Raw genomic sequence first — 26,208 nt, 5'->3', positions numbered from 1 at the left:
GGGCACAAAGGGACAGAGAGTTTTGTACGGGGCAAGACAACTTGCCCTATAACTAAACTGATGGTGATAAGCTGCGAGTTAGCAGGGAAGAGTCGGGAGCTCCTGTAAAGGTGGATTTGCTCCAGCAAGGCGGGAGGCGGCTGGGATTGCTCTGAGGTGACAGAAACAAACAGAGGATGCTGGGGGTGCTGAGGTTGCTGAGGAGGGATGCTGCCCTCGGCACTCTTCATGTCAACGTACTTTTCCTCTTTGCAAAGCGCGGTGCTCAGCTGCTGAGGCACCAGGCCCACCTGGACCCACCCGCCCTATAAGGAGCCCCCGGTGCCCGCTCCGGAGCCGGGAGGGCCTCCCCACACGGGCAGGAAGGGGCGGCTCCGCGCGATCCGAGCACCGGCCGTGCCGAGGGAAGGAGCCGCGGGAGCACAGCCGAGATTCGCCCCGTGCCGCCGTCCCGTCCTGCCGCCATTAACCCCCCCGCTGTGCCGCCTCCTGTCCCCGCGTCACCCCGCGCCCCCCCGCCACCCGCACGCGCCCGCCGCACGTGAGCGCCGCCGCCCCGCACCGCGCGGAAAGTGTGTCACTGGGTGAGGGGGGCGGGAGGGGCGGAGCGGGGCGGGGCCTGGCGGGGGCGGGCCGGGCTGTGCCGCACTGTGTGTGCGCCCGGCCGCCAGCTTTTGTTGGAACGGGGACGGCGCCGCGCGGGCACGGCCCGGGGAGGCTCTGACAGGAGCGGAGCAGCGGCGGGCAGCGGGAGCGTATGGAGCGCATGGAGCGCATGTAGCGCGGCGGAGGGCAGCGCGGAACACGGCGGCGCCTTACGGCCGAACGGCGCCATGGAAGTCAGCGCGGGTGAGCGGGGCGCCGGGGGACGGCGGTGGAGGGGGGGCGCGGGGACGCGGGGCGCTGGGGGGGGCGGCGGTGCCGGGCGCGGCCCCGACCCCCGGTTGGTTGTGCGGCAGCGCGGCCGCCTCACATGGCCCCGCCGGCCGGGCCATGTGCGCGCTGTGTTTACGTTCCGCGCGGCGTGCGCAACCATTGGCCGTGCGGGGCGGTGACGCGGGCATTGCATAATAGCGACGGGCGGCGGCGCGGGGCGGCGGGCGGCGCGGACACGTGAGGCGGGAGGGAGGAGGAGGAGGAGGAGGCCGCCGTTTGGGTGACCTACATTCGGGGCGGCGGCGGGGCGCGGGGGGACACGTGGGGCTGCGGCGGCCCCGGCCCCGCCCCGACCCGGGGTGAGCGGAGGAGAGCGGAGCCCAGCCGAGCCGAGCGGCGGGGGGGCCGCACGCGCGCGGCCGTGTGCTCGGCGGGGCGGCCCGCGCGCCCCTCACGTGGCCCGGCCCGGTGCCGTTGCGCGGGGGAGGCGTTGTGTAACGTGGCCGTGCCCGGCTCTAACGGGGCCGCCGAGCCGCGTCCGGAGCGGAGCCGGGCGCTGCGGGGCCAACGCGGCTCCTGGAGGGTGCTGGAATTCCCTGCGCGCCCGGCAGCGCCGCTGTCCGCGTTGTTGGGGCCCGTGCTGAGCGCCAGCACGGTGCAGAGGGACACGATTCGCTGTGAGGCTGAACGCGCCCCGACGGGCTGCGGGGCTGCGGGTCCCCCCGTGGGCTGGAGGGGTGTGAGGCTGCACCGAGGATCACGGCGATCACGGCTGCGGGGTGGCCGCGCTGTTGGTCAGCTGTGAAGGACGCTGGGAGCCGGGCACAAATGGGCTGTGCTGCTGGGATAGCCGGGATGGCGGGGCCTCCAGCTGTCTGGGAAACCACAGTGATGTCGGAACAGCCCGGCTCCCTGGAGCTCCTCAGGCTTCTGAACAACAAGGGATAAAGAGGAGCCCTGTCATCGGTGTGCTCCTTCTGTGCCCTCCCGTGACATCCCTCGGGGAAGCCTGTCTCTTTCTGTTACCCGGGGTTTGGTGGCACTGGGCTCATTGCAGAGAGGCGTCGCTTCCTGCAGGAGATAAGGCTGGCGCCCGTGTCTACCTGCCTGCACCCGTGTGTCCCTGGCACCTCCTGCCCCGTGGCACCATGAGCCTGAGCCTGGCTGCCTGCTGCCCTGCCTGGGGTGCTCCCAGAGCACCTGCCTGGGGATGGCTGCAGGGCTGAGGAGCAGGAGGAACAGCAGGCACAGTTGTCAGGTGGCTGCCTGGGTTGACCCCTGCTCATTAAGTGGCACATGGGATGTGAGGCCTTTGGTAGGGAAAGCGAACTGTTAGAGGGGGAACAGGCTGGCAAGACTGGCATCAGAATGCTGAGAGGGCTGTTGGAACACTCCATTGCTTTTATCAACATTTCTTACCACAAACACCAGCTCTTCCTGGGATCCTGGGACTGTATAACAGTGCAGCAGCTTTGGGCTGTGGGGAGGGAGGCTGGTGGAAGGGCTGATGCACAGACCCCTGACTGCCTCTGTTCCTTGGGCAGGGGCTCCGCTGGCACAGATGTCTCTTTCCTTTGAATAAAGTCAGTGTGTGGCCGTTGTTGCAGTTCTCCATTCTTCCTGTTGTGTGGCACTCCTTGCTCCAGTGTGATGAGTTTTCTCTGCAGGGAGGACACCTAGATCAGTATGGAACCGAGGAGATAGAATCGTGGAACTGTTTGAGTTGGAAGGGACCTTTAAAAGCCATCTACTCCCATTCCCCTATAGTGTACAGGGACACCTACAGCTAGATAGGTTGCTCAGAGCCTGGTCCAGCCTGACCTTGCTGGCTGTCATTTGTTTAAACAGTTGCATGGCTTTTGCTGCTGGGCTTGTGTGTGTGAAATATCAAGTGCTTCTGAACTGACGTTTGAAATAATGAGTCTTAGTGACAAACTCAGGTGAAGTGAAAACAATTCTCATCTTAACAAGCGAGAAAAAAGAGCAGAGCTGCTTCCATGTCTGCCTGAGGACAAAAAGCTGTTTCATCCTCAAGTGTCAGCCTGCAAGCAGTCTCTGTCCTCCTGTATCCTGTGCAGAGCAAGCAGCTGGAGTTCCTTTGCTGCTAGAAGTGCTGCAAGAGCTTGCAGTAGGACACATGACATTAAATAGGCTAACCAGGCTGCAGTGCTGTTTCTTTCCTTTGCCTGCTTCTTCCCTTCTGCATCGTGAGCACCTCCCAGCCCTTCCTTTCTGTGCCTCTGGCTTGCAGCCTGTGTGCTCTGCCCTATTTCTGTCCCTAACCCAGCCTGTTTGCTTTCTGATCTGCAGCGATGTAAGATCGTGTCTTCTCCCCAGCCTCCACGTGCGCTCCAGACAAGGTCTGCTCATAGGGCACCCGGGGAACCCCCCTCCCTGGGCCTCGTGCCCTGTCCCCGTTGCCTGTCCTGCCCGCTCGCTGCTCCGCCTGTCGCTTTATCTAATCTCAACCCGAGGGTGGCTGCTGCAGCAGGGAGGCGGATGGGTGAGATCTGGAGGTCAGTCCGCTGCACACGGATGGGGAGGAAGGAGCACGAGGGAGCGCTGGAAAGGAGTGCGTCCAGGAACACGTGACAGCCGGGTCTGGCGGTGCTGGGTCATGGCGTGGCTCACATGGCCGTGGTGCATGTCTGCTTGTTATGTCACTACATGCCGCCTTTTTTTCTTGCCTTAGGGGGTGTGATAGCTTACATCAGCTCCTCGAGCTCAGCATCTAGCCCAGCCTCATGTCACAGCGAGAGCTCAGACAGCGGTTTCCAGTCATCCTCTTCGCCTGTACCATCTTCTCCGAACAGCTCCTCCTCGGAAAGCAGCTGCAATGGTCGGAGCAGCGAGGGGTCCGATGGGGCACCAAAGAGTGAGCGGCTAGAGGAGACTGTTAAACCCAGCCAGTCGGGTGTTGCTGGCTTGACAAAAGGCCATAACGGAGTCACAAGTATGTCTGGTGCCTGTTTGTGAAACTACTGTTTTCCCCCCTTTACATCCCTACAGTGTGGATCTATACGTTCTACTCATTACAAGCAGCTCCTCTCTGTGGCTTCCTCTGACAGCATGTACCAAAGTCTTGTCTTTTTTTTTTTTTTTCATTTTTTAATGTTTGTGTTATATGTATGGTACAGTACTACCATACAAGTGCTGGTAGACGAGAGGGTCTCCTTGCTGCTGGATCAGACAGGCCATAAATACAGTCCTGCTCTACTGCCAGTTTTCACTAATGAGAATTGATCTTAATAAAAACTGAACCCTCGCTTAAAAAGATGTGATGAAGTAATCTTGTGTCACCTTAAAGTCTTTTAATAATGGGATGATAGTTGTGATTGGAGGCTGCCCGAAGGAGTATTTATGGAGCTGTCTTGCAAATCTGGCTTCCTTTTTATTTTTTATACTCCCACCTTTGCCCGCTGATTTTCCATCCCCCTGAATTTCTCTGAGGAACAAAATGAATGAATTACCAGTGTTTGCTCATAAGCTGGAACTAAAGGGTAGCCTCGCAAAATGTGTTTAGCAGTGCAGCTACCACTATTTGCTTTATATTATCTCTGTTCATCAGAAAAGACGACAACAAGGAAATATATTGGATTGGCTTTGGAAGGGCAGGGCTCAGCATTTATTGAGTGTTCCTACAAACACTCAGCTGGAGTTCAGACTGGACTTTTGGAAGCTGGATTCTTTAACCGGCTAAATTGTTTTATTGCTTTGAATTGATAGGAAACTATAATTGGTATACAACAGTTCTACCTCAAAAACGTGTCATGTTTTTTCCCTTTCTTCTCATGTTACTACACTAACTTCTTACTAAGAGCCTTTACTTGCCCTTAAATGTACTGGCAACTAGGTTGTTGCTATAAGCAGAGGTTCCTGAAGATGAAAGCTGCTGTAGACTGTAGGTGTATAGGTAGGTCATGGGTTTAGCTCAGTATCAGTTACATGAAATATGGAAAATCTGTGGTTTGGTTCTTTTTCAAAACCATACGAGGAAATAAATTCTCTTCACAAGTGAAACCCAGGTGTGAAAGAAATTTGCTTTTCTGATAGAACACGGTTCTGCTGGAGTAATTCCAACTGTGTCTGTTACTCAGCGTTAAGGTAACTTTGTGCTTATTGAAGTCATTGGTAAAGCTCCCGTTTGCTTTGGTAAAAACAGTGTTAGGCCACTGCTAAGGATCCGCAAAGATTCTTTATTGGTAAACTGAATTAAAATGAGGCAGAAACTTGGAAAGCCAACCCGTAAATGTTTGCAGAGTTAAGAAGGTATTTTCAGATTGGAGCGTGTGAGGGAAGATGTCTGCTCTCAGCTGAGGAAACTGCAGCCATTATATTTGCTTCCTTGTCCTGATGGAAAGACAGATTGAGCCAAAGCTTCGGTGGCCTAGTTACCTAAATGATCCTTTTAAAATGCTAAGTGTAAGCAGACTCTTTTTCTACAAATGCGTACAGTGCTACAGTGATTCAAAGTCCAGTGAATACACGCTTTCTCCCTGTTCTGTTGAGTGCTTCATGGTTGTTTGCTTTTTTTCTTCCCCCCCTTCCGGTACCTTCTGAACTGTTCAAGGTTTTCATACTTTTTTGCTTTCTGTTGATCGTTCTCTGTGTTTGGTTTTTGTATTTTTTTTTTTTTTTTTTGTGCATTCAACTGAGCTGATGCATTTTGCTGTTAGTCCAGGTTTTAAAAAGCTGGAAGTGTGTTCCTGCAGTTGTCACTGACTTTCTGTATCCTTGAATGTTCTGTTCTGATTCTAGAATTCAATGGAATGGTTCTTCTTTGCAAGGTCTGTGGAGATGTTGCTTCAGGATTTCATTATGGTGTTCATGCCTGTGAGGGCTGCAAGGTGAGGTATATTTCTTCTCATCTTCCTGCTGGTACAGGGCATTTCCTCAAGGTTTTTTCCTCAAGGGAAAAGCAGCGATAATGCTGAAAATCATAAAGCGTAGCTGTGCTTCTCTGTTAAATCTGAGAATTTTCTAGCAGTGGACGAGCCACTCAGTGATTCACAGTGTTTTCCAAGCTCCAAGCTCTGCAGTACTTTGTGTTCTCACTCTTTACCCAGTATTGCCTGACATGGAGTGCATGGCAAAGAACAAGAACTGGAGACAGGTGGTAAGGACCGTGTCAGCCAAGACATGACTGTTAACTGCATTAGGAGATAGTGGGTATGTGAGTTGTAACCTGGGATGACACAGAACAAAACAGCTTTGGAAAGGCAGTTCTTTTACCATGGGAATAAAACCAAAACTGGATGCTCATGCATCAAGAGAGATATATTTTCCGATACTGTAATGCTGCAGATGTTGTGTTCCATGATGGAGTTTGTCAGTTTTGGGCTAGAAGCTGTATAAGAATTACCTCCTGAATGTAGTATGGTGCAGTGAGATAGTCTCCATAGTCTGGAAACAGAACTGAAATTAAAGAAACTGATTCTGGCTTTCACCTTTGTGTTTGATGTCATAGGAGTTTGAGGACATATCTCATAAACAGGCAGTACAGCAATGAAAGTAAGGTATTTAGCTTTTAGATGTTGACTATGCAGGAAGCACCTTAGCATCTCCTGTAGGTAGAAATCGTAACTAGTTTACTTTATATGCGGATCACACACTGAAGGGAAGTAAGTCATTAGGAATAGCAAGGTTCTTTTAAATTCACTTAGGGCTGCTGGCCTGAAGCAGCTGATGAGGTGAGGTGAAGTTCTCTGTGCTTACAGAGGGGTGTATCTTGGCAGGAGGGTTTGACATGCTCTGTAATAAAAACTGTGGGGGTTTTGTTGCTTGTTTACAGGGTTTTTTCAGAAGAAGCATTCAGCAAAACATCCAGTATAAGAAGTGCTTGAAGAATAACAACTGCTCTATAATGAGAATGAATAGAAACAGATGCCAGCAGTGTCGTTTCAAAAAGTGTCTGTCTGTTGGAATGTCAAGAGATGGTACGTTCCTGAACTGTGCATCAGTCCTCTGCGAGTTAATACGCTGCCCACCACAAAACTCATTGCTAAGAGTCTTAATGACAGAAATGCTGCTGATCATATTATCAGGGGCAGATTCCCTATCAAAGCGCACTTAGATCAGTTTGCCACCTTGCCCTGTAAGTTTCCTGACCTGGTAATGTAATACCAGCCAAAGAACCCTCCTCCCTTCCCTGGGGATTGACAGAGCGAGGTGTGCTACAGTGGTCTTTTAGGGATGCAGATATAACAGGAGTCTTGACCTTGTTTTACTGAGGTAATATTTTAACCCATATCCTTCCTGAATCCTGGCAAGATTCTTTGCTGGCATTATTGTTTTCAACAGGAAATTCTGCCTGGGCAGGATGTTTGTTTCTTTGTTTTTTAACTAAATGGGACAGCTTTTTAGTATGAGTTGGACCAGGTCCATTGGAGTTCAGGTAGTTGGGATAGGCTAAGAGTAACCATTATGGAGGTGAAGGTGTCGGTTTTGGGAGCATAGGTCAAGCATATATCTGTATTATTCTTCTTATTTTTCTTGAGGGGGTGGGGAGGAAGGGATAATGCTGAGCTGAGTGTCTGGTCACCTTGCTGGCTGTCTGCTCCTCCTGACCTATTTTTGGTAAGTGTAGTTTGTCAGTCTGCTGCAACTTACTGATATCAAACAGAACTCTGTCTTCTGGGCCACTTTTTGGTTTAGTCTGGATTTTTATTTCACAAGAACTAGGAATCTTGGACTGTTAATAATTTAGTGGGTGGAGTGTTTAAAACTTATTTAAAGTAATTGTTCTGAGTTCTTGTGCACAGGAGTTATTTCATCCCCTGGGCGCCTGTTTGTGCACAAGGTTGCACCTGCTTTAATGAAAGGGGTTTACTTACTTTAATGAGGGACTACTGTATGAATGTAATTGCATCAGTCAAAACTGGTTATAAGCCCTTGTAAGGCTGTGGTTGGATAGGGTGGCAAAGGCAGTTGTAGGTTTCCCAGTTCAGGGTCAAATGTGCTGCAGCCACAGTGATGCCCGTCCCCTTGCAGCAGAAAATGTCCTTGTCAAGGCAAAGTTATCAGGAAAGTTTGCCCAGGTAAGCTCAATTCAGCATCAATTCTCTTCGTTGTTTTTGCAAGTTGGATAACTAGACCATAAGGAATTGTCTTGTCGGATCTACATTCAAATACTGTATGAACCGTGCTTAAATTGAGCTGATTGTCAGCACACAGAATTGTTCTCATTTAATTGATCCAGTCTTAAAGCCTGCCATTTAATTAACCAGCACAACTGTGTGTGTAGTCCTTGGGTTTGTAACAAAAGGGGAAAAGGCTTGACAGATTGTGCTTTATAGCTGCTTTCTTTCTGAACATAAACAGCAGCATATAATTCATATCTCATGCCTGTCCTGTGCCCAGGAGCTCTTTGATTTCAGCGGTAATACTCCTTTTGTAGTGTTAGTGAGATCAGTAAAAGCCCTTAAAACAGCGTTATTGGTTGGGGTGTGTGTGTTTTCCATTTTGGTTTGATGGCTGTGCCTGTTCTAACACTTTCAGGATTGACTTAAACTTTTTGTTTCTCCTTGGTAGCTGTTCGATTTGGCCGCATTCCTAAACGTGAAAAGCAGCGGATGCTGATTGAAATGCAGAGTGCCATGAAAACCATGATGAACAGTCAGTTCAGCGGTCACTTACCCAATGAAGCGTTAGCCGAACATCAAGATCAAGCACCTCAAGAAGACCTTTCCTCTAAACCCAAACAAGAGCGGGAAACCCTCAAAAGCCCTTCTCCTCCTCCTAGCTCTGACATGGCTAAGGAAGAGGTGATTGGTATGGTCACTAGGGCCCACAAAGATACTTTCATGTACAACCAAGAACAGTCTCAAAACCCAGCAGACATGATGCAGTCCCAGAGTGGGGAGAGGGTGTCAAAGAACACTGAACAATACATGTTGAGCAGCGAGCACTGTGTTAGCGGGCTCAGTGGCCCTCAGTACCCTGAAAGTGAGCAACACCTAGGCGGACAGTACAAAGGGAGAAGCACAATGCATTATCCAAGTGGGCACGCCATATGTTTCACAAATGGCCACTGCATGAACTTCGCCAACGGTTACACTCAGCGACTGTGCGATAGAATCCCAGAAGATGTCTTTTCTTCAAACAGAAATACCACTTATTCATGCAGCACTGGAGGAAGAATGCATCTGGTATATTGACCTTATATTTCACTTGGTGAAAGGCTTAGTGGTGTTTGTTTTTTTTTTTAAACCTCAAATACTAATACTTCACAATAGATTCAGCTGTGCCCTTTTAAGTCAGTGAAGCTGCACGCAATTAATTGGCATCACTGCTGGAGCTTGACATAATCGTACAAGTTTAATAGCATGACCTGTGATGAGGGAGAGCAATGGCTCCAGTTGTGTACAGGATTTGAAATGAGACAAGTGATGGAGTTTCTTGACTCAGTTTCTGGCCAGCTGTAAATAGACTAATATCAGAGGGTACTGCTTGAAGAAAAGTCAATTTATTTTTTTTTCTAACTGCTTTAAGAATGAAAATGGTTGTTATGAGTTTGTAAGTTCCCTTCTTCTGTGAAACCTTCTGAAGACTTCATTTTAAAGTAATCTACACAGTCAGATATGCTGTATTTTCTGTAAAGGTATTGCAAACAAATTTCTGCAGTGAAACATCAGGGCTAGGATTTGAAGTTAGTCAAGCTGTGCACCTTGCTATTGTAATCTAAAATCTCTTCTTGGGTAGGCAGTGTGTTATTTATTCATTATGGGAATGAGCTTAGTTCACTATAGGCCATGTAACATAGGGGTTCAGTGGGCATCCACAGGCTGAGCATCCGTCTCCTTTAGAACATCTTCAAATCTGAACAGAGGCAGAAGGAAGATACGCTGCTAAGCCACTTGAGAGAAGTTCAGGATATTCATAGTACTTGCACAGGGGAGGCTCTGAATACGCTTCTGGGTAGACCATTTTCTAACTCGGTTCTTAAGAAAAACTATTCTTGTTTTATTGCATTTCCTTAACAAAGGTCCCTCCCCTTTACATTGCACCTGCTGTTTCTCTGCTATCCAGGTGACTGGTTCTTTAAGTCTTTAAAATAGATTGTCCTTCTCTTTATCATTGGAACTGCCTGGGAAGAGGGAACATCCTTGTGCTCATCCTGCATTGCTGGTGAGAAGTGCAGACCGCTGGACTTCATGAAGTGGTTGAATCCAGTCTTTTTCTTCCTCCTAGTATGTAAAGGTTGTTCACAGGTGCTTGTGAGCCTCTGGAAAAACCTCCATATTATAAAGGTTGTTTGTTTTCAGGCAGGATTTTGGTGTTTCTCTGTCTACTGCATATGTGGACCATCTCTAGCAGGCTCTGACCTCTAATTGCAGACTCTGGGCACTGCACCACAGCAAATAACAATAATTCCCAACCTTTCTTCCTTGCAGGGAAAGTATTTGGAGTCATTACAACGGCATTCTTGGCACTCCTAAGAAGCAGAGGTTAAACCTGTCAGCGTGGGCAGGCAGGGAGTGGCTGTGCCTGCAGAGACCCAACCAGTCAGTTTGACCTGTGTATAGCAGCTGCAGGGAGGTTTAACATAGCCTGCAATGAGGAAACAAAACCGAGTCAAATGGAGAACTGCACTCTCCCACTGCACCCCTGACATTAACAGAAGTTTTGCCAGAGAATTCAGTGAGAGCAGGATCTGACCAAAATGAGTCAGTAGCTGCAAGGGAGTGTGATTTGTCTCTGAAACAGTACAGAGACACATTTTGGGCATGGTGTTTTTTGTTTTGCTTTCTTTGCTTGTTGACATTTCCAATGTGCTCATGCACATGTGTGCACACACAAACAGAAAAGCACTGCTTATAGTTGTTCTTGAAAAAGCTTCTCTCAGAAGAGCTTGTGATTGCGCGAGCAGCAAAACTTCCTCCATCAGAATGACATCCAGGTAGATCTTTCTGAAGAGAACTTGGAACTTTTGTTGATGATCCATCCTGGTGTGCTGAACCTAATCTTAAGTGAGCACTACATTTGTAACAGTAACTGCATGAAGTTCAGCAGTGGTTACTGTCGGCTTTGCTTCTGACTGTATGCCAAGATCTTTTGTCAGAAGTATTTCCAGATGAAAAGCAGTTTTATTTTGGTTCAGGATGATTTTCAGTTTATCAAAAAGGTCCTCTTCCAGCCTAGAGGTAAAAGTTGGATTCTGGGGGTTGTCCTCAGGAATACAGCATTCTGTATCACAAGTGAACCAAGAAATCTGCAGTTTTCTTGACTGCCTTTCAGGGGAAAGTGAAAGGCGAGAGCTTTCTGCATGTTGAATGCCCACTTAGTAACTGATACTTGGTGGGAGGAAGTACAGAAATATCTATCTTTATCTTGGTTTTCCTGCTCTGATGCCATATACACCCAGTGCACTATTGAGCATATTCTTGTAGCAGATCTTAGGATGTCAGAACCAAAGAATTGCTGGACAAATTCAAGATGCCCTGCAAGCAGTAAAACTTTGAGCAATTACTGTTCCATTGTTCTATCCTTGCTTTGATGATATGATGTAGGGTTTCCCATACCATTTGGTATGCTTCTGAAGAATACTTAAAGGAATTCTTGTCCTCGGTGGCAGGTAAAGTAAGGCTTAAAAGCTTTAAACTTTGATACGAGATGTAAGTTTTGTAAAGCAGAAATGAAAATCTCTCAGAGCATCTCTTTGCAAGGGGAGTGTTCTGGAAGTCGGCTTTGATGAATGTGTTGATCTCATTAGATGTGTTCAGACTTTCCTACAAAAAGTTAATGTACGTTTATTTAATAGAGAGCATTTTGTCATCTTCTGATTGAGCAAAACTGGAATACAAGTTCCTTGGTCTTTCCTCAGTGGTACAATTAAAAGCAAACACATAGGGTGGGAAGGTTGTTCTGGTAAGGAAGGTGTAAGCCTGTGACTCAGGAAACCATAGCTCAGTTCCTTGCTCTGTTGTTGACATCTTGGTCACCTTGACTGAATCACTTGAAGTGCCTGTAAAACAAGAAAGATCTACGAGAATGAACATAGTAGTGATGGGGAGATTACAGGTGATTTTTGAAATCATGATGAATTGCAAGGTTATATTGATAATACAAGTTAGAGAAATCCAGATATCAGCTATGAGTGAGATCAGGAAGAATAACACAACTTCAGTTCTCCAAGGTCTTTAAACAATGTTTAGAAACACTCTGCTAAGGACTTCCCAAGTTTGTGTCTTTTAGGGGGGATTGGTTGGTGGTTTTTTTTGGTTGCCTTCTGTTGTTTTTTAAGGAAGAGGGGCAAACATTGCTTAGGGAGTTGACTGAGGAATACTGTTGTGTGTTTTTTCTAATCTCTGTGAATCATTGTGAAGCTTTCTTGGAGAATAAATCTACTTCTTTCAACAGTTCTTCACTATTTGGAACGATATCTTTATGAGTTGTTCTCTCCGTGTGTTTTGTAAACATTAGGTCTGCCCAATGAGTAAGACTCCCCACGTGGACCCAAACAAGTCTGGCCATGAAGTCTGGGAAGAGTTCTCGCTGAGCTTTACTCCTGCAGTGAAAGAAGTGGTGGAGTTTGCCAAGCGCATCCCAGGGTTCCGAGATCTCACACAACATGACCAGGTTAACCTTCTGAAGGCTGGGACCTTTGAGGTGAGACCACTGTGTATTGCAGACTTGACAAGCTGTCAGTTTGACCTCCTTAAGAAAAAAAATAAATAAAACTGTGTTGAATCAGGTAATAATTTTTTTTTTAATGGATGCTCTGAGTTTTCCTTAAGCTGATGGTGTCCAGTGCTGTCCAGTCAGATGATGAGCTATCCTTGTTCCAGCTATGTTCGAAGTACTCAGTCCTTCTATCATTCCTGCTTCCCTGGGCATTAATAAACAGTTAATGAGGAGCATTTATGTTTTGTGTAGCAGCAGTTGATTTGATAGCTACTTTTGCTTAGCCTGTAGAGGAGCAGGCTGCATCTGGAAGGGTGGATAGTTTAGAAAGCCATCAATTGACTTAACGATTCTATAGAGGAATATTTTAATCAGTCTCCATGTCCTTCATTCTTCCACTGCATTCCATGCCAATGCCAGGGCATCCATCTTCATCCACAAGTCTTTGCAATTGGGGATTGCTGAAGCTTCCATAATCTGCCAAGGCACGAACACTTATAACTGTTAACTGCTGATAACTGCTGCAGTTCTGCAGGTACCATGTACCAGCTGCAGCCTGACTTACTGTAGGCTTCAATCCTACCAGGTCCTCATGCTTAATTTCACCGACGTGCAGTTGTTACATATATGTGAATTAGTGGTCTTAAACTGGAAATGATGCCAGAGGGCTTTGTGCTGTTATATAATTAGTGACCTTCGTGAAGGGAACCATTACTTAGGGATCTAGTTGCTGTTCCAGACTCTATTGTCTATTTGACAAAGTTCACATTTTATAAGTACATAAATGAGAATTCAGTTACAGAGATAAGTCTCAAGTATTTGATGTTACTGTGCTTTCCTGAATGAGTTGGGTTTGGTGATGCTTTTGCTCTCGTTTACTTGATTTAATCTTTCAAAGAAGATTACTAGATTTTGCATTTACCTGAACCAAAGACATTTCTCTTTTTATGGGTTAGGTCTCTTACACAGCTTAGTTGTAAAATGGATAATTGTTGGGTTGGAAGGTACAAAATAGACTGGAAAATTTGGTGCTTGAAGTGTGTCAGTTTCTCTGTTTATTCCATTTAGCTGTTGTGTGTTTGGCTTTTTTTTATTAGCTGTTGGATTCATCATTCACTTTTAATGTGAATCTAAAACTCTTCTCTAGCTAGGAGCAGTGTTTTTACTACTTCAGCCTCAGCTGTGCTGTTAACACAGAAATGTTGGTTCCTTCCTCTGCAAAGTTGGGATACTGTCCAGTGCCTTCAAAGAAAGTGGAAAATCAGGCTTGAACTGTTCATGTAACTTAAAGCCAAACTAATATTTTGCAAGTAAAATGTTTTGTCTTGGCACTTCTTCATCTCAGGCTCTTCTAAGCCTTATTTCATATGCCTTTTAGCCTGTTTCAAGAACTGCTGATAAGAAGGTTTTTATATCCAGGGGAATTAATTCACTCATCTATAAGGAAAAATTAATTATTACTGTTAGTGAGCTGGTACCTGGAGTTAAAAGCCTATGTGGCATTTTAGCAAGAGAGAAAAAATCAAAAACATTGCCCAGCAATTTAAAAACAAAAGGATAAATGAAACCATTTCAGTAGAGGCAAAAGCATCTTCAAAGCCTGGTGTCTACAAGGTCACTTTTGTCTTCTGGGTAACTCAGCTATAGGATACCCTTGTCTGCATGTTGATAGAAAAACCTGAGTAAAACTATTGCTGCCAAGCCTATTTTGGCTTCCCCAGGCACTAGTGTGTGGCTGTCTTGGCACTGTGCTTAACAGCAGCTCATATTTGAGGAATGCTTCATCATTTGAAGATGAGAAGGTGCATGGAAACAATGTGGGTGCAGAAGCAACGTAGCTATATATATTCACATGCATGTAACTAAAATTCCGCCTTAGAACTGGGAGTGTTGTGGAGCTTAGTATATCGTAGTGGCATTTGCCTGGCTTTGTGTGGGAGTTCAGGAGAGTAGCAGTGAGCCTGAAGTGGGGACCTCAGCTGAACTTGAACTGGTGCTGCCCTGCCTAAAATGTAATTAATACTAGAAGAGTGAGCCCCTTGGATCCACTGGGCTAGTAGCTCAGTTGATGTACATACAGATGCTTGGCAGTTTGGCTGCAGGTGGGAGGGAAGTGAGCAAGTGCTCGACTGTGTGGAGTTTTAATGTGCTTATATTGCTACGATTAGGTGAGAGGATTCATCAGGTATGTCCTCGACATGTACGAGTTGGAGTCTGGCTTGAGATGGAACAGGAAGAATTAATCATGTGCTTTATTGTAGTCTAAACTATTCTTCCTTGAGTTAGAATTGCATCATTGAAACTTCTTTGTGAGGGTTTTGCCCTACTACAAATCACAAAGTTTTATGGGCTTCAGTTTTGAAGACTAGTGTTAATTCCAGTTGCTCATTATTTGAAGTTAGTGATTCATGTTTCTAAAGCCCTGTTCTTTAAGAGGAATAGCATTTTGAACTGAAGAGCTGAGTTTACATGGGTTCCTGCTAATGCGTGAGTTCAGCTTTGTTTGTCTGCAATTCCAGTCTCCTTTTGTTGTATTTTGAGGGCTTCCATATAGCCTAGGTTACTGCTCCCTGTAGTAAATGCCATCAAAAGACATACAGCTTAGGTGACTAAGGTGAATAATATATAGTGCTCACGTGTCGATCCAGATTGCTGCATGTCATTTGGCTGTTTAAATTTAGCAGCAGGTCATGTAACGTGCATGAATGATGTGTGAATTCTCCAATTTCTTCTTTTTTTTCTGAACCCTCCTGTTTTTTAAGCTTGTCAGAGGCTCTAGTGTTTGCTGAAAACCCAGTTTTTCTCATTCGTAGTAAATGTCATTTAAATCAATGCAGTTATTTAGTGTAAGAAAGAAAAGATGGCATGCCAAGAGCTTACAGCAAATCTGAAGTTTCAGCTAGTGTGAGTTGGTTCACTTTCTGCAAATAAGAAGCCTGTTGTGTGCAACTTAAACCTTGAAAATGTAAATGAGGTTGTTGAACATGAGCAAATGAAACTTTACAAGCCATTCCACAGGGAAACATTTCACAATACGGCTGAGAAAACCACAAGAGAAATTTCAGCCCAGAGGGGTAAGTTCAGCATATGTCAACTGCTCCAGCCCAGGTGCTTGTACCAAAGGAGTATTTCGAGCTGCAGCTACAGACCAGGTGCTGTTTCAAGCCCTGCTTTCTTAGCCTTTTGAAGGCTGTACGTGCGGCTCCTTTCTACCAGAGCTCATTAACATTCCTGTGGAAACAGTGATGCAGCATGGTACTTTCCTAAAGAATGCCTAGTGGGCCAGATCACCAGGTGGTGTAAATCAGCATTGTTTCAATGGAGTTGCTCCAGTTTACACCAAGCGAGAATCTGGTTCAATACCTTTACTTTGCCGCTCATTAAGCGTGGCCAAGAAAACAGTTCTAATGCTCTGTGTGCCTTTGGCTGTTCAGCTGCTTAAGCAAGTTGTCCTAGTGGCATATTTATGAATGGCATCGTCTTTGTGGCTCAAGCTGTCTAATGCTTAAATTTTGATTTCCCTCCCTTTCGTGTTCTATAGCCCCTTCTCTGTCTGTTCCCTATTTTATTTTTTTGCTTGTTTCTCTAATACAACTGGGGCAGAGCTTGCACTGTTTTCTGCAGCTTGATGGCTTGCTAAGAGTTTCTATACAGAATGCTTGTACAGCGATTGATAAGAATGAAAGTTTGAATTATGTTAAATTGCTTAATTCTTCTTTCTCTAGAAATCCACTTATATTTCTCTGCTTTTTATTTTTTCTTCCACCAGGTTTTAATGGTACGGTTTGCATCTTTGTTTGACGCAAGGGAGCGTACTGTCACCTTCCTCAGTGGAAAGAAGTACAGTGTGGATGACTTGCATTCAATGGGAGCTGGTGATCTACTCAATTCCATGTTTGAATTTAGTGAGAAACTAAATGCCCTGCAACTTAGTGATGAGGAGATGAGTTTATTTACAGCAGTTGTCCTGGTATCTGCTGGTAAGGAGAGAAAATTAAATTTACATCTTTGCTAAATTTTGAATATGATTCTCTACTAAAATATTTCTGTATATGGTATATCTGTAAATGGCATATATTACTTCAAGTATGAGTCGGATCTAGTAGGTTTCACACTACTAGACTAGCAGCCTGTAATTTACTTTCCTACACATCTGTTACATCTAATACTGTCTTTTGGAAAAATGTGGCCAAAGGCTTATGCTTTCCTGCTTCTTTCTGTGGAATTTAAAAATGCATCTCATAGCTGCCCAGTGACTATATAGAAGCTACTTGTCTGACTCTTCTAAGTTTCACAGGGCGCAATCAATGAAATTAGTCCTGACTTGGACAGCCTAAGTCTTGGGATAAAGCGGTATTTTTACTTCCAAGTACGGTCATTGAAGTCTACTGCGTATCTTACTTAAGTCTTAAATCCAACAGTTTGATCTCTGCCTATGTCAGCATAAAGCCCTATTAATGCGCATCGTGACTTCTTAGAGCTAAAGGTCTGCCAATCCACTAACATCTCCACCGGCCTCATATCTTCTTTCAGTCCCTGGATAGATGGAGCACCCTGGTCCAGATTCAAAGGATTAAGCACTTACTTCTGCAGTATTATGTAAAGGCTCACAATTAGGCACATTAGCTCTGCATATGATGCCTGGAGTACAAGATGTAGAATCCATGCTTGCTGGATAAGGAGCTCTCTAGAGGTTGCTAGCAGGAGTGCTGGCAGTGCCTATTTCTTACACAAAAAGTCGATGTCTGGGACCACCTATTTACCTCCTGAGCAAGTGCTCTTCAACATGAGTCCTTTAGATCAGTGTCTCTGTTATCAGTGAGGGATGCTACAGGCTCAACGATGGTGCATAGGAACACAAGATCTCTGTAAACAGGGTGGGACAGTTCAATCTAGTAGTTTTATACACAGCCTAAATGAAATTTGATAGCAAAGGATGGAATGCAGCTGTGGCCTCTTTGCTTGTATGCAGGGGTGATGAGCAGTGGGTGGTAGGGAATCTGCAAGCTTCAAAGCCAGAAGGAAGGGCAGTGTGAAGGAAGTGTGGCACTGTAGTCTGTTAGTAAAAATGTTCAGGTAGCAGAGAGAAATTGGGATTTCAGTGGCTTTTCCAGACTCTGCTTTACTTTTTTTTTTTAATTTCCCAAAAATAAATTGGCAAGAACCGAAGACAAGCTTCAAAACAAGGAGTGAGAACTAGGCCTCCTCCCTCCTTGTGCAATGTCATAACTAGGCCGCAGCTGTTCTTCCTGTTGTTCAGCTGCAGGGCCCTAGAATACCATAAGCTCTGGACTGTCTGTTTTGAATATGATTGGCTCTATCTGCTGTTAGACTCTGTGTTAAAAGCACACTTCTCTGCCTTTCTCCAGCTTTTTAAGCCCTGCTTCATGCTCTTGCTGGCACCCAATAGAGCTTAGCTTAGAGACAGTACCTAGCTGGAACATTTCTAATTTCTATTAGAAATTAATTCTGTTTTTGCTGTGGAGGCTAGCTTCAGACTGCACTGAGCAAGGGATCTGGAGTGAAAAAGGCCAATTAAAAAAAAAAAGCTATTTATAAGACTTTTTTGAAGCCAGCAACAGCGCTGCTCTTGTGCTGCAGGCCTGGCAGCTTGTGGGTGGGCTGCTGAGCAAGCAGGAGTGGAGCTGGCACATTAGCGGCAGTTTAAACACCCTGTGAACATGCCATCACCTGCCCTCGACCTTGGCACCTGGTGGTAAGCTTTAAATAGCCTTGGGGAGGAAGGTAGCTTCTACCCACAGAGCACACCAGGTGAGTGACTATCGTTGCTGCCCACTGAGAACAGGAAAGTTCAGTGAGTGAACACAGCCTGCACTGCCCATAGGGTGCTGCGGCTGTGGATGTCAGAGGTGGGTCAAGTGGTGAGGAGTGTAAGTGTTGTTCCTCTTTGCTCAGGAGACCGGCTTTCCTCTTGGCAGCCTTTGAGACCTCAGGCCTAAACATGGTCTTCACTGGACAGCAGGCTTCTTCCAAGAAGACTGTGGCGACCCAGATGGAGGGCCTGCCCAGAAATGTGGCTGCTCAGGTCTCCATTTGGATGGAGCTGGTTGGATGAGCTGCTCTCCAGGTGGATGAGCTGCTCAGCCTGGTAGTGGAGCTCAAGGAGGAGGTGCAGAGGCTAATGACCATCAGGGTGTGTGAGCAGGAGGCTGACTGATGGAGTGACTTGCTGGTGTGCCAGAGGGAAGGGTGCCAGGGAGATAGCCCCAGAAAAATGGTTGACCCCCTGCCCTGTCACAGTCAGACAGTTGGAAGGGAGTTCAATGTCACAGGAGTCCCCCCTGCCTGCTTACCCTGGTTTCCCCAGCTCCCACTAAGGAACAGGTTTGAGATGCTGGAAATTGAAGGGGATGTGAGGGAGGAGGTGATGGAAGATCTGCCTAGGAGGGAGCCTAAGGTGAGGCAATCACCCTCACGCCTTGAGACTGCCTCTGTCAGGAAAGAAAGGTGGTTGTGGGAGGTGACTCCCTTCTCAGAGGATTGGAGGGCCCCATACACAGACCAGACTTGAGCTGTCGGGAAGTGTGCTGCCTTCCTGGGCCCGGGTCAGGGACATAACTACAAAACTCTCAAAGCTGGTTAAGTTCACTGATTACTTTCCACTACTCATAGTTCAGGTGGGCAGTGATGAAATAGCTCAGAGAAGCCTGTGAACTATGCAAAGAGATTTCAGGGGTTTAGGGCATTTAGTTCAAGGAATGGGAGCACAAGTGATTTTTTTGTTCTAATACCTTCAGGGGCAGTGAAGGACATAGAACAGGCTTGGAAAGCACAAGTAATGAATAATTGGCTCAGAGGCTGGCGTTGAGGAAGAAACTTTGGGTTCTCTGATCATGAAGTGGTTTACTTGCCCCCTGGTGTGTTGACCATTAATGGTACCCACCTATCCCAAAGGGGGAAACAACTCCTAGTGCAGGAGCTAGCAGGGCTTATTGAAAGAGCTTTAAAGTAACTGTGATTGGGGAAGGGGACAAAACAGGGCTCACCTGAGATGATCCTTGGGGAATGATGATTGAGCTGGGAGTGAGGCACATGACTTGGCTGAAGCGTGTCCACACCAGTGCATGCAGCATAGGCAACAAGCAGGTGGAACTGGAAGCCATTGTGTGGTAGGCTAACTATGACATAGTTGCTATTACCAGAAGGTGGTGGGACCACTCCCGTGACTGGAGTGCTGTGATGGATGGCCACAAGTTCTTCAAAAGGTAGACAAGGAAGGAAGGGTGGTGGTTTGGCTCTTTATATTAAAAAGTATTTTGATGTTGAAGAGCTTGGTGTTGGGAATGATAAAGTTGAGTGTCTATAGATAAGAATTGGAGGGAGACAGTTACAGAGCTCCTCCTCCTCCATCTGGACTGCCAGAAGTCCATGGGAACAGACAGGCTCCACCCTTGGGTGCTGAGGGAGCTGGTGGGGATGATTGCTGAGTTGCTCTCCACAATCTGCCAGCTCCTGGTTATCTGGAGAGGTCCCAGAGAATTGGAGGCTTGCTGATGTGATTCCAATCTACAAGAACCATAAGGAGGATCTGGGAAGCTAAGGCCTGTCAGCCTGATCTCGGTACCAGGGAAAGTTATAGAGCAACTCAGAGTTTTTATAAAGGACAGCTTTAATTATCCTTAATATTTGGGCCCAAACCTACCACGTTTCAGGCTCAGTGGTAACCTTGACCGTCACTGCCAGTTCAGAACATGCAAAAAATGCAATGATTTTCTGACATTACAATGTAGCTTGCGATAAAACGAAAATGATTGTAATCATAACTTGGACAAATAAGCGAGCAAGCTTCACAGGTGAGCAAATGCCTAAAAAGTGCCCCCTGACAGAGCTCATAGAAAAGGAAGGACCTTGTGGCATTCCTGGGGAAGATACCTGCCAGCAGTAGAAGGGGCTCAGAGATTGTGGGCACGTGCTGATTAAGAGAATATTTAAAACCAGATCCTGTGCATCCTATCCCTCAAGCAAAAGCATGGAGTCATTTGCCATAATGTGGGGAAGGAGCTCAATTACAGAAGGAAAGAGAGATGAAGTATAACATTAGAGAGAACGTGGAGATGCAAGCAAAGGGGAAAAAAGCTGTAGCTGGAAGAACAGAAAGTAGAAGAGTAAGGCTGTTGAGATTTTTTCACCTAAGAATGAGTGTTACAAAGAAAATGAAAAGGAGGATAGTAGTCAAGATGCACATAATTTCCAGAAGCAGACAGGAGTCTGTGATTGTTGAGTGCTGTTTGAGTGATCCAATATGAAATACTGTACTGCACGACTTAAGGTATCTTTGAAGAAGACTTAACTTTTGCTTATAAAAATATCAGCAGGGAAAAAAGAAATACTCATAAGCCTATAAACAGTGCTAGCAGGGAGAAAGCTTGTCAGAAGTATCTCTACATGATGCTGGATGAATGGATACTTTGCCTATGGCTTCAGTTAGCTGGAATTGTTGAAGATGGAGGGGAAATTGCATGATGGATCATTGGTGCTGAAGAAAGAGGAAGCAAAGCAGGAAGAATGTTGTTTGTGTGGGTCTAGTGATCAGATAATCTTTCAGCTGTGGGTGATGAAAAGGAAATGCACACCCTGTATTATTCTTTTATTTGGATAGTACTGAGGGAAAAACTTCAGCTGACCACAACCAGAAGTAGTCTGAAGAGGGGGAAGAAAGACTTGAGTTAATTGAGCAGAGGAGACTACAGCAAGTGACCCAGGGGAGGCTGGACTGCCTTTACCTCCCTGCTGAGGTGAGGGAGCTGTGGTTGCACAGAATTATTGAGAAAAGTCACCTGGTGATCTTCGTTCAGAGATTTTCATCCCTGCTCAGGTATAGAGCAAAGCCTGAGGTTTTGCAGAGGTGGTCAAGTTGGAGTAGTTTGCTTAACAAAGGCAAAGAAGCTTTTTTTGGCTCAGTATTCCCATACATTCTCTTTTGAAGAGCAACCATCAAACTAATAGGCAGTTCTTACAGAAGAATGGAATGAATGTTTATAATCATGTTTAGATATTAATTAGGGTTCGTAATTCTTAGAACAAAAGGTTCTGGAATGATCTTTCTACAGGAAAAGAAAAAAAGACAAGTTAACCGCTTTTAGATGGATTAAGTGGGCTGTATAATGCTACTTCCCATAATGTTAGGGAACAGTACTGAATAGTCAAGAAGGACTTTGTGGACTCTTCACCTGAGAAGTCCAGTCAGATTGACACTGACAGCATAACGATGGTGTTCCCACCCTGACTGTATGATCTGACTTGGTTCTACTCCAGAAAGCTGTTGTAATACTGCATCCCAGTTCTGTGTCCCAGTGTTTAACTACATGTATGCACTGAAGCACATTTCTGGTCATGTCTGTCATTTGTGTATGTATGTATCCTGCTAAATTTACTTGGGATTTAAGAACAGCTGGCTACAGCTTAAGAAAAACAACGAAAAATCAACTATTGTGCATGATTAGGCAAGTCTCCACCTAAGGAAAACAAGCATATACTAAAATATTGCTTTCTTGAAAGAGATGCTTTAGGTGCAAGTTGAGTGCAGCCTGTAAAAATGCAATATTGATTGATGTTGAAATTCCTCCTCTTTTATTAGGATTTTTTTGGGGGGGTGCATTATGTTTCATTGTAATTCCTTGTGGAACACTGTCAGAGTTGGTGCTCAGTCACATTAAGTCGTATACCTTCTATGCCCTGTGGAGTCCTGTTAGGCAAAAACAAGTTTGACTTGTCCTGAGTGGGATTTCCATATCCAAATAGAGCTCTGCGTCCAGCCTTGAGAAGCACTTGAAAGGTCTACTTCCAAGTGCTCTGTGTCCCTTCTTTGTACTGAAAGTTGTGATTCAGCAGAACATTTAAGTACATGCTTCAGTATGTCCTTTTCCGGCAGCATAGGTAAGTGAACAGAAAAGGTGACTGAATATGCCAGTTCAGCATGAGATGAATACTTTGCAAAGCTGATACTAAATGATGTTTAAGAAGATTTCTGGCATTTGAGTTTGAAACTTGTGGCATAAATATGTATTTTTCTGTTCTAATGAATTAGATTTTAATGTGGCTTTGTATTGCAAACTACATCTGTTCAGTTTTTTGTCTCTTCTTTTTTCTTTTCTCTTGTCTACCCTCTCTTCTTTAGATCGCTCTGGAATAGAAAATGTCAATTCTGTGGAGGCACTTCAGGAGACACTAATCCGTGCATTAAGGACCTTAATCATGAAAAATCACCCAAACGAAGCCTCTATTTTCACAAAACTTCTTTTGAAGTTACCTGACTTGCGTTCCTTAAACAACATGCACTCTGAAGAACTCTTAGCCTTCAAAGTTCACCCATAGGCCTTTAGGTTTCATTTGTACTTGGACTTGCCTCGTGTTAAACTGTTTCGTGCTATAATACGTATTTATACAGTTGTACCACTTGCTGGAGAGAGAGTTCACAGACTGTGAGCAATTGATAGCTGTTCCATAACCATGCAATAATGCTTCAGCAGGTGCTTTCAGCTAACATCAGTGCAGCATTCAGAGTCCTCCAAGACATCCAGACCCGGCTGTGCTGCACTTCCATAGAAGAGGTTGCAATGAGCCTGAGTAAATATGAACTGTTCTTTCACTTAGAAAAAGAACCACCACTGCCCTCTCATGTAAACTGAATGCAGAATAGCTACGTGTGTACATATGGAATGTGGAATGGGGGGAACAATCCTGTGTTAATAGGAAAATCAAAGAGCTGATTTAATTGGTCTTTCCCTTATCTAATATATGTACGTCTGTGTCTCTTGGTAATTCACTCATGGTTTCACTGTTGTTATTCCATTAAACCTGATGGAATGATTTCAGCCTGCACCAACTCTTCACTGAGTGTGTTCATGCCATGTGTATATAATATAAATAGCTAAGTAATGGGTGTTTATGACTATAAAGTACAGAGTTGTGTGTATATATGTGTATGTATATAAATAGTTCTATACATAAAGTATACATATAATTTCTTCACAATATTTTAAACTGTGAAGGAATTTAAACTTACAAAAGAAGGTGATCTATGGAAAGAACCAAATAGATGCACTTTGCATTTTGCTGAACTAATAATCTGAGCATTTCTAATTTTTAGAAAACATCAAATTTGCATTAATAAGCTGTGTTTGTTAATTTGGAAAAAAAACAACATAGAGTGGCACCAAAGGGGCAGAGTCAGATTCAACTTCTGGAATGGCTTCTAGAGAACCGTCAATGGAGATGACAGTTCATGGCACTACTGAGGTTGGCTGTCCGTGGCCACTGAGGTTCGTACACTCTGTTAATGTTTAAAGAAGCACCAGATGCTCTTCAAAAACTTCAGCACAGCCGGAAAGAAACTATCAGATGAATAATAGCATTTGAAGAAAAAAATATGTTCTAATGCTTACCCATAGTTGCATTTGGGTGTGTGTGTGTGTGTTCTGTGACCATTTATTTCTTACCGTGTGTCATTTTGCTGCTTCATCGCTAAATGAGAATTTAATATAGGAATGGGAGATTCCCTGTGTCTCTTCACAATCCAGGCTTTGTGGTTCCCATGCCTGTTATTCTGGAGCTCTCCACTTCTGTGTGTGCGTATGTGTGTATGTGCAAGGAAGGTGCACTGGATGGTCTGGATATTTTTCTTAAAAAAAACCAAAACATACAAAAAAAACAACCCACAACCCCCCAGATGAGACTTTTTGTTCATGCCAGTAGCAAACTGCAAAGCAGATCCTTGAGATTCTGCTGTTTTTTTTCCATCTAGGAAAGCAGTTGTCCATGGGTTTTCGCCATTTGTAGCAGGACCTGATGCCAGAAAAGAGATTAAAACAAGTCAAAGCAGTTGTGTTAAGTACTTGTGTTAGTTTTGCTAACATGGGAAGAAGATGCTCTGTTACTCTTGTGTTTAGTTAGCCTACCTGAGAGAGAAACCCTCGGGGCTAAACTAAGCCATACTAAATGTCTGGTGATGTCTAGATGTGTGCATTAGCTCAGGCTGTAAGCCAGGAAGCCCTCTGACTGCAGGAGTCCTGCTGGCCATGCAGGAGCAGCTCTTGAGCAGCAGTGAGAGATAGGAACCCTTGCTGCTGCAGCAGGCCTGGAGGAGCTGCAGACCTCCCTCCATCTCCCCAGGAGCATGAGGAGCAGCTCAGGCCCCCACTCTTGGTTGGTCATCCTCGGACTGGGATTTCTGCTCAGAAGTCGGTAAGCGTTCTTCCCAAAGGATGGGGAGCAGATGGGGGCAGGTGCTGAGTGAGAGGGAACTGAAGGCAACCAGCTTCAGCCTTGGCTAAATCAGAGGAGCGCGCCTTCACCCCTCCTCAGCTGCTGCAGGGAGTGTTGTTCCGCTTCACGCTGCCTGAACCACTGGATGATAGCCCCCTAATACCTGTAGATTGCTATCCAAATATGCTACCAGGGCATATTGTCCTAATATCTGTTAACAGTCTGCATCCTACCAGTATTACTTGTATGAGAGCTTTACTGAGTTACGCATCGAACCATTCAGACTTCAGAAAGGACACAGTTGTGTCTTGTATCATCTAGGAGCTGGAATGACTTTGTAGGCCCATTTCAAATGCAGAAAGTAAAGTTAACCCTTGGTTGTTTGGGGAAGGAAGGAGGCTTCTCACAGAGGTTGCCACCCTACAACTGTGTTCTCTTTAGTTTTGTTTTCTTTTCTTAAAACTGTATTATTAAGCCTTTAGGAATGTATAACCAGGACTGAGTAATTACCGCTTATTAAATTTTTAGTTAGAATGACCATTTATGCCTATAGATAGATAATTGAACTTGTACAACTTCATTTGATATAAATCTTCCTCTACATAATGGAAAAAACTCATGTAACAGAAAGAAGCCCCAAACAGATTGACTGAATGCAAAAGCTGATAGAAGTACTGTTCAAAAGTGACCTGCGTACTGCAAACCCTAGCTGGACTCTTAGAAGCAAATCAGAACTCCTTGTATTAGCCATGTATCGTGAGCTCTTCTTTTCCTGTGTCACTGGTTATACACTTGTTAAATGCTGAGATAATAGACTTCATGGCAGGCATTTGAGTACTGTAGATTGGGTCATCGCTGAAAGATTAATGTACTGTATGACTTCAATGAAATTTTTATTCTTGATTTTATTCTTGATTTTTGTTCTCGTTTTAAAAGATTAAATATGGGCATTATGTCAGCAAGCTGAAGCTGTGTTTGTGTTCTTTGTACGGAGTCAGGAGGGAAGGATAACACGTGGGGATGAGCAAAGCGGTGACGGGCATCAGCTGCTGCAGGGCACAGAAGCTGGGCATCTCTCCTGTGGTGCAGCTTGTCTGTACCCTGTCAGTGCAGCTGGGTGCTGGATGGGGTTTGCTGCCTTCACTACTAACAGCCTTGGCTGAGCTATTTCATTAAAATAGGCAGCGATGTGAACACCCTCACTGCATTTCAAGAATATGGCTTCAGAACTCTAAAAGAGGCCTGGTGGAGTTTTTGGGAAGGAGGGTCCTTAAGCAAGATTGGAAGAGAGCTGGGTGGAAAACGGCATATGAAGGCAAAGGTTTTTGCTTTTTTTCCAGCTTGATTTTCTTGTTGGAAGCATTTGCTGCGTTAGAAGGTAAAAAGCTTTTCTAGGAAACGTATTTTAAAGAAAACAACATCCCAAAGCTAAAGCTTCCAACTAATGATACTGGGAAAAATATGACAGCAAAAAAAAACCCCACA

General features: G+C 45.3%; 1 protein-coding gene across 3 annotated transcripts; it reads left to right on the top strand.

Moving 5' to 3' along the window:
• The first annotated feature begins 676 nt into the window (after nucleotides 1-676).
• Nucleotides 677-25,685, top strand: NR1D2 (nuclear receptor subfamily 1 group D member 2). 3 transcript variants are annotated; one of them, XM_015853972.3, is made up of 8 exons: nucleotides 677-849; nucleotides 3,569-3,829; nucleotides 5,635-5,723; nucleotides 6,668-6,812; nucleotides 8,407-9,023; nucleotides 12,298-12,483; nucleotides 16,268-16,478; nucleotides 22,637-25,685. In XM_015853972.3, exons 1-8 carry the CDS (start codon nucleotides 834-836, stop codon nucleotides 22,831-22,833), a joined length of 1,722 nt encoding a protein of 573 aa, XP_015709458.2. In that variant the 5' UTR covers nucleotides 677-833; the 3' UTR covers nucleotides 22,834-25,685. The 3 variants fall into 3 exon arrangements, with proteins under 3 accessions (XP_015709458.2, XP_085394522.1, XP_015709457.2); XM_085538396.1 differs by lacking the exon at nucleotides 677-849 and adding an exon at nucleotides 1,097-1,235; XM_015853971.3 differs by lacking the exon at nucleotides 677-849 and having other exon boundaries at nucleotides 3,398-3,829.
• Nucleotides 25,686-26,208: the final 523 nt, after the last annotated feature.

This window comes from Coturnix japonica, chromosome 2, assembly GCF_054131305.1.
Source record: "Coturnix japonica strain WE chromosome 2, WE-NBRP24, whole genome shotgun sequence".
NCBI classification, from domain to species: domain Eukaryota; kingdom Metazoa; phylum Chordata; class Aves; order Galliformes; family Phasianidae; genus Coturnix; species Coturnix japonica.
The sequence above is the reverse complement of the archived record's forward strand: the minus strand, read 5'-3'. Positions and strand labels throughout refer to the sequence as shown.

Bases quoted from the DNA above. Each gene is read 5' to 3' on its own strand.
- NR1D2 (XM_015853971.3), top strand. From the start codon at position 3,508: ATGGCCGTGGTGCATGTCTGCTTGTTATGTCACTACATGCCGCCTTTT. The intron at 12,484-16,267 runs GTGAGACCACTG...TTCTTCCACCAG, and splicing joins TGAAGGCTGGGACCTTTGAG to GTTTTAATGGTACGGTTTGC. The intron at 16,479-22,636 runs GTAAGGAGAGAA...TCTCTTCTTTAG, and splicing joins AGTTGTCCTGGTATCTGCTG to ATCGCTCTGGAATAGAAAAT.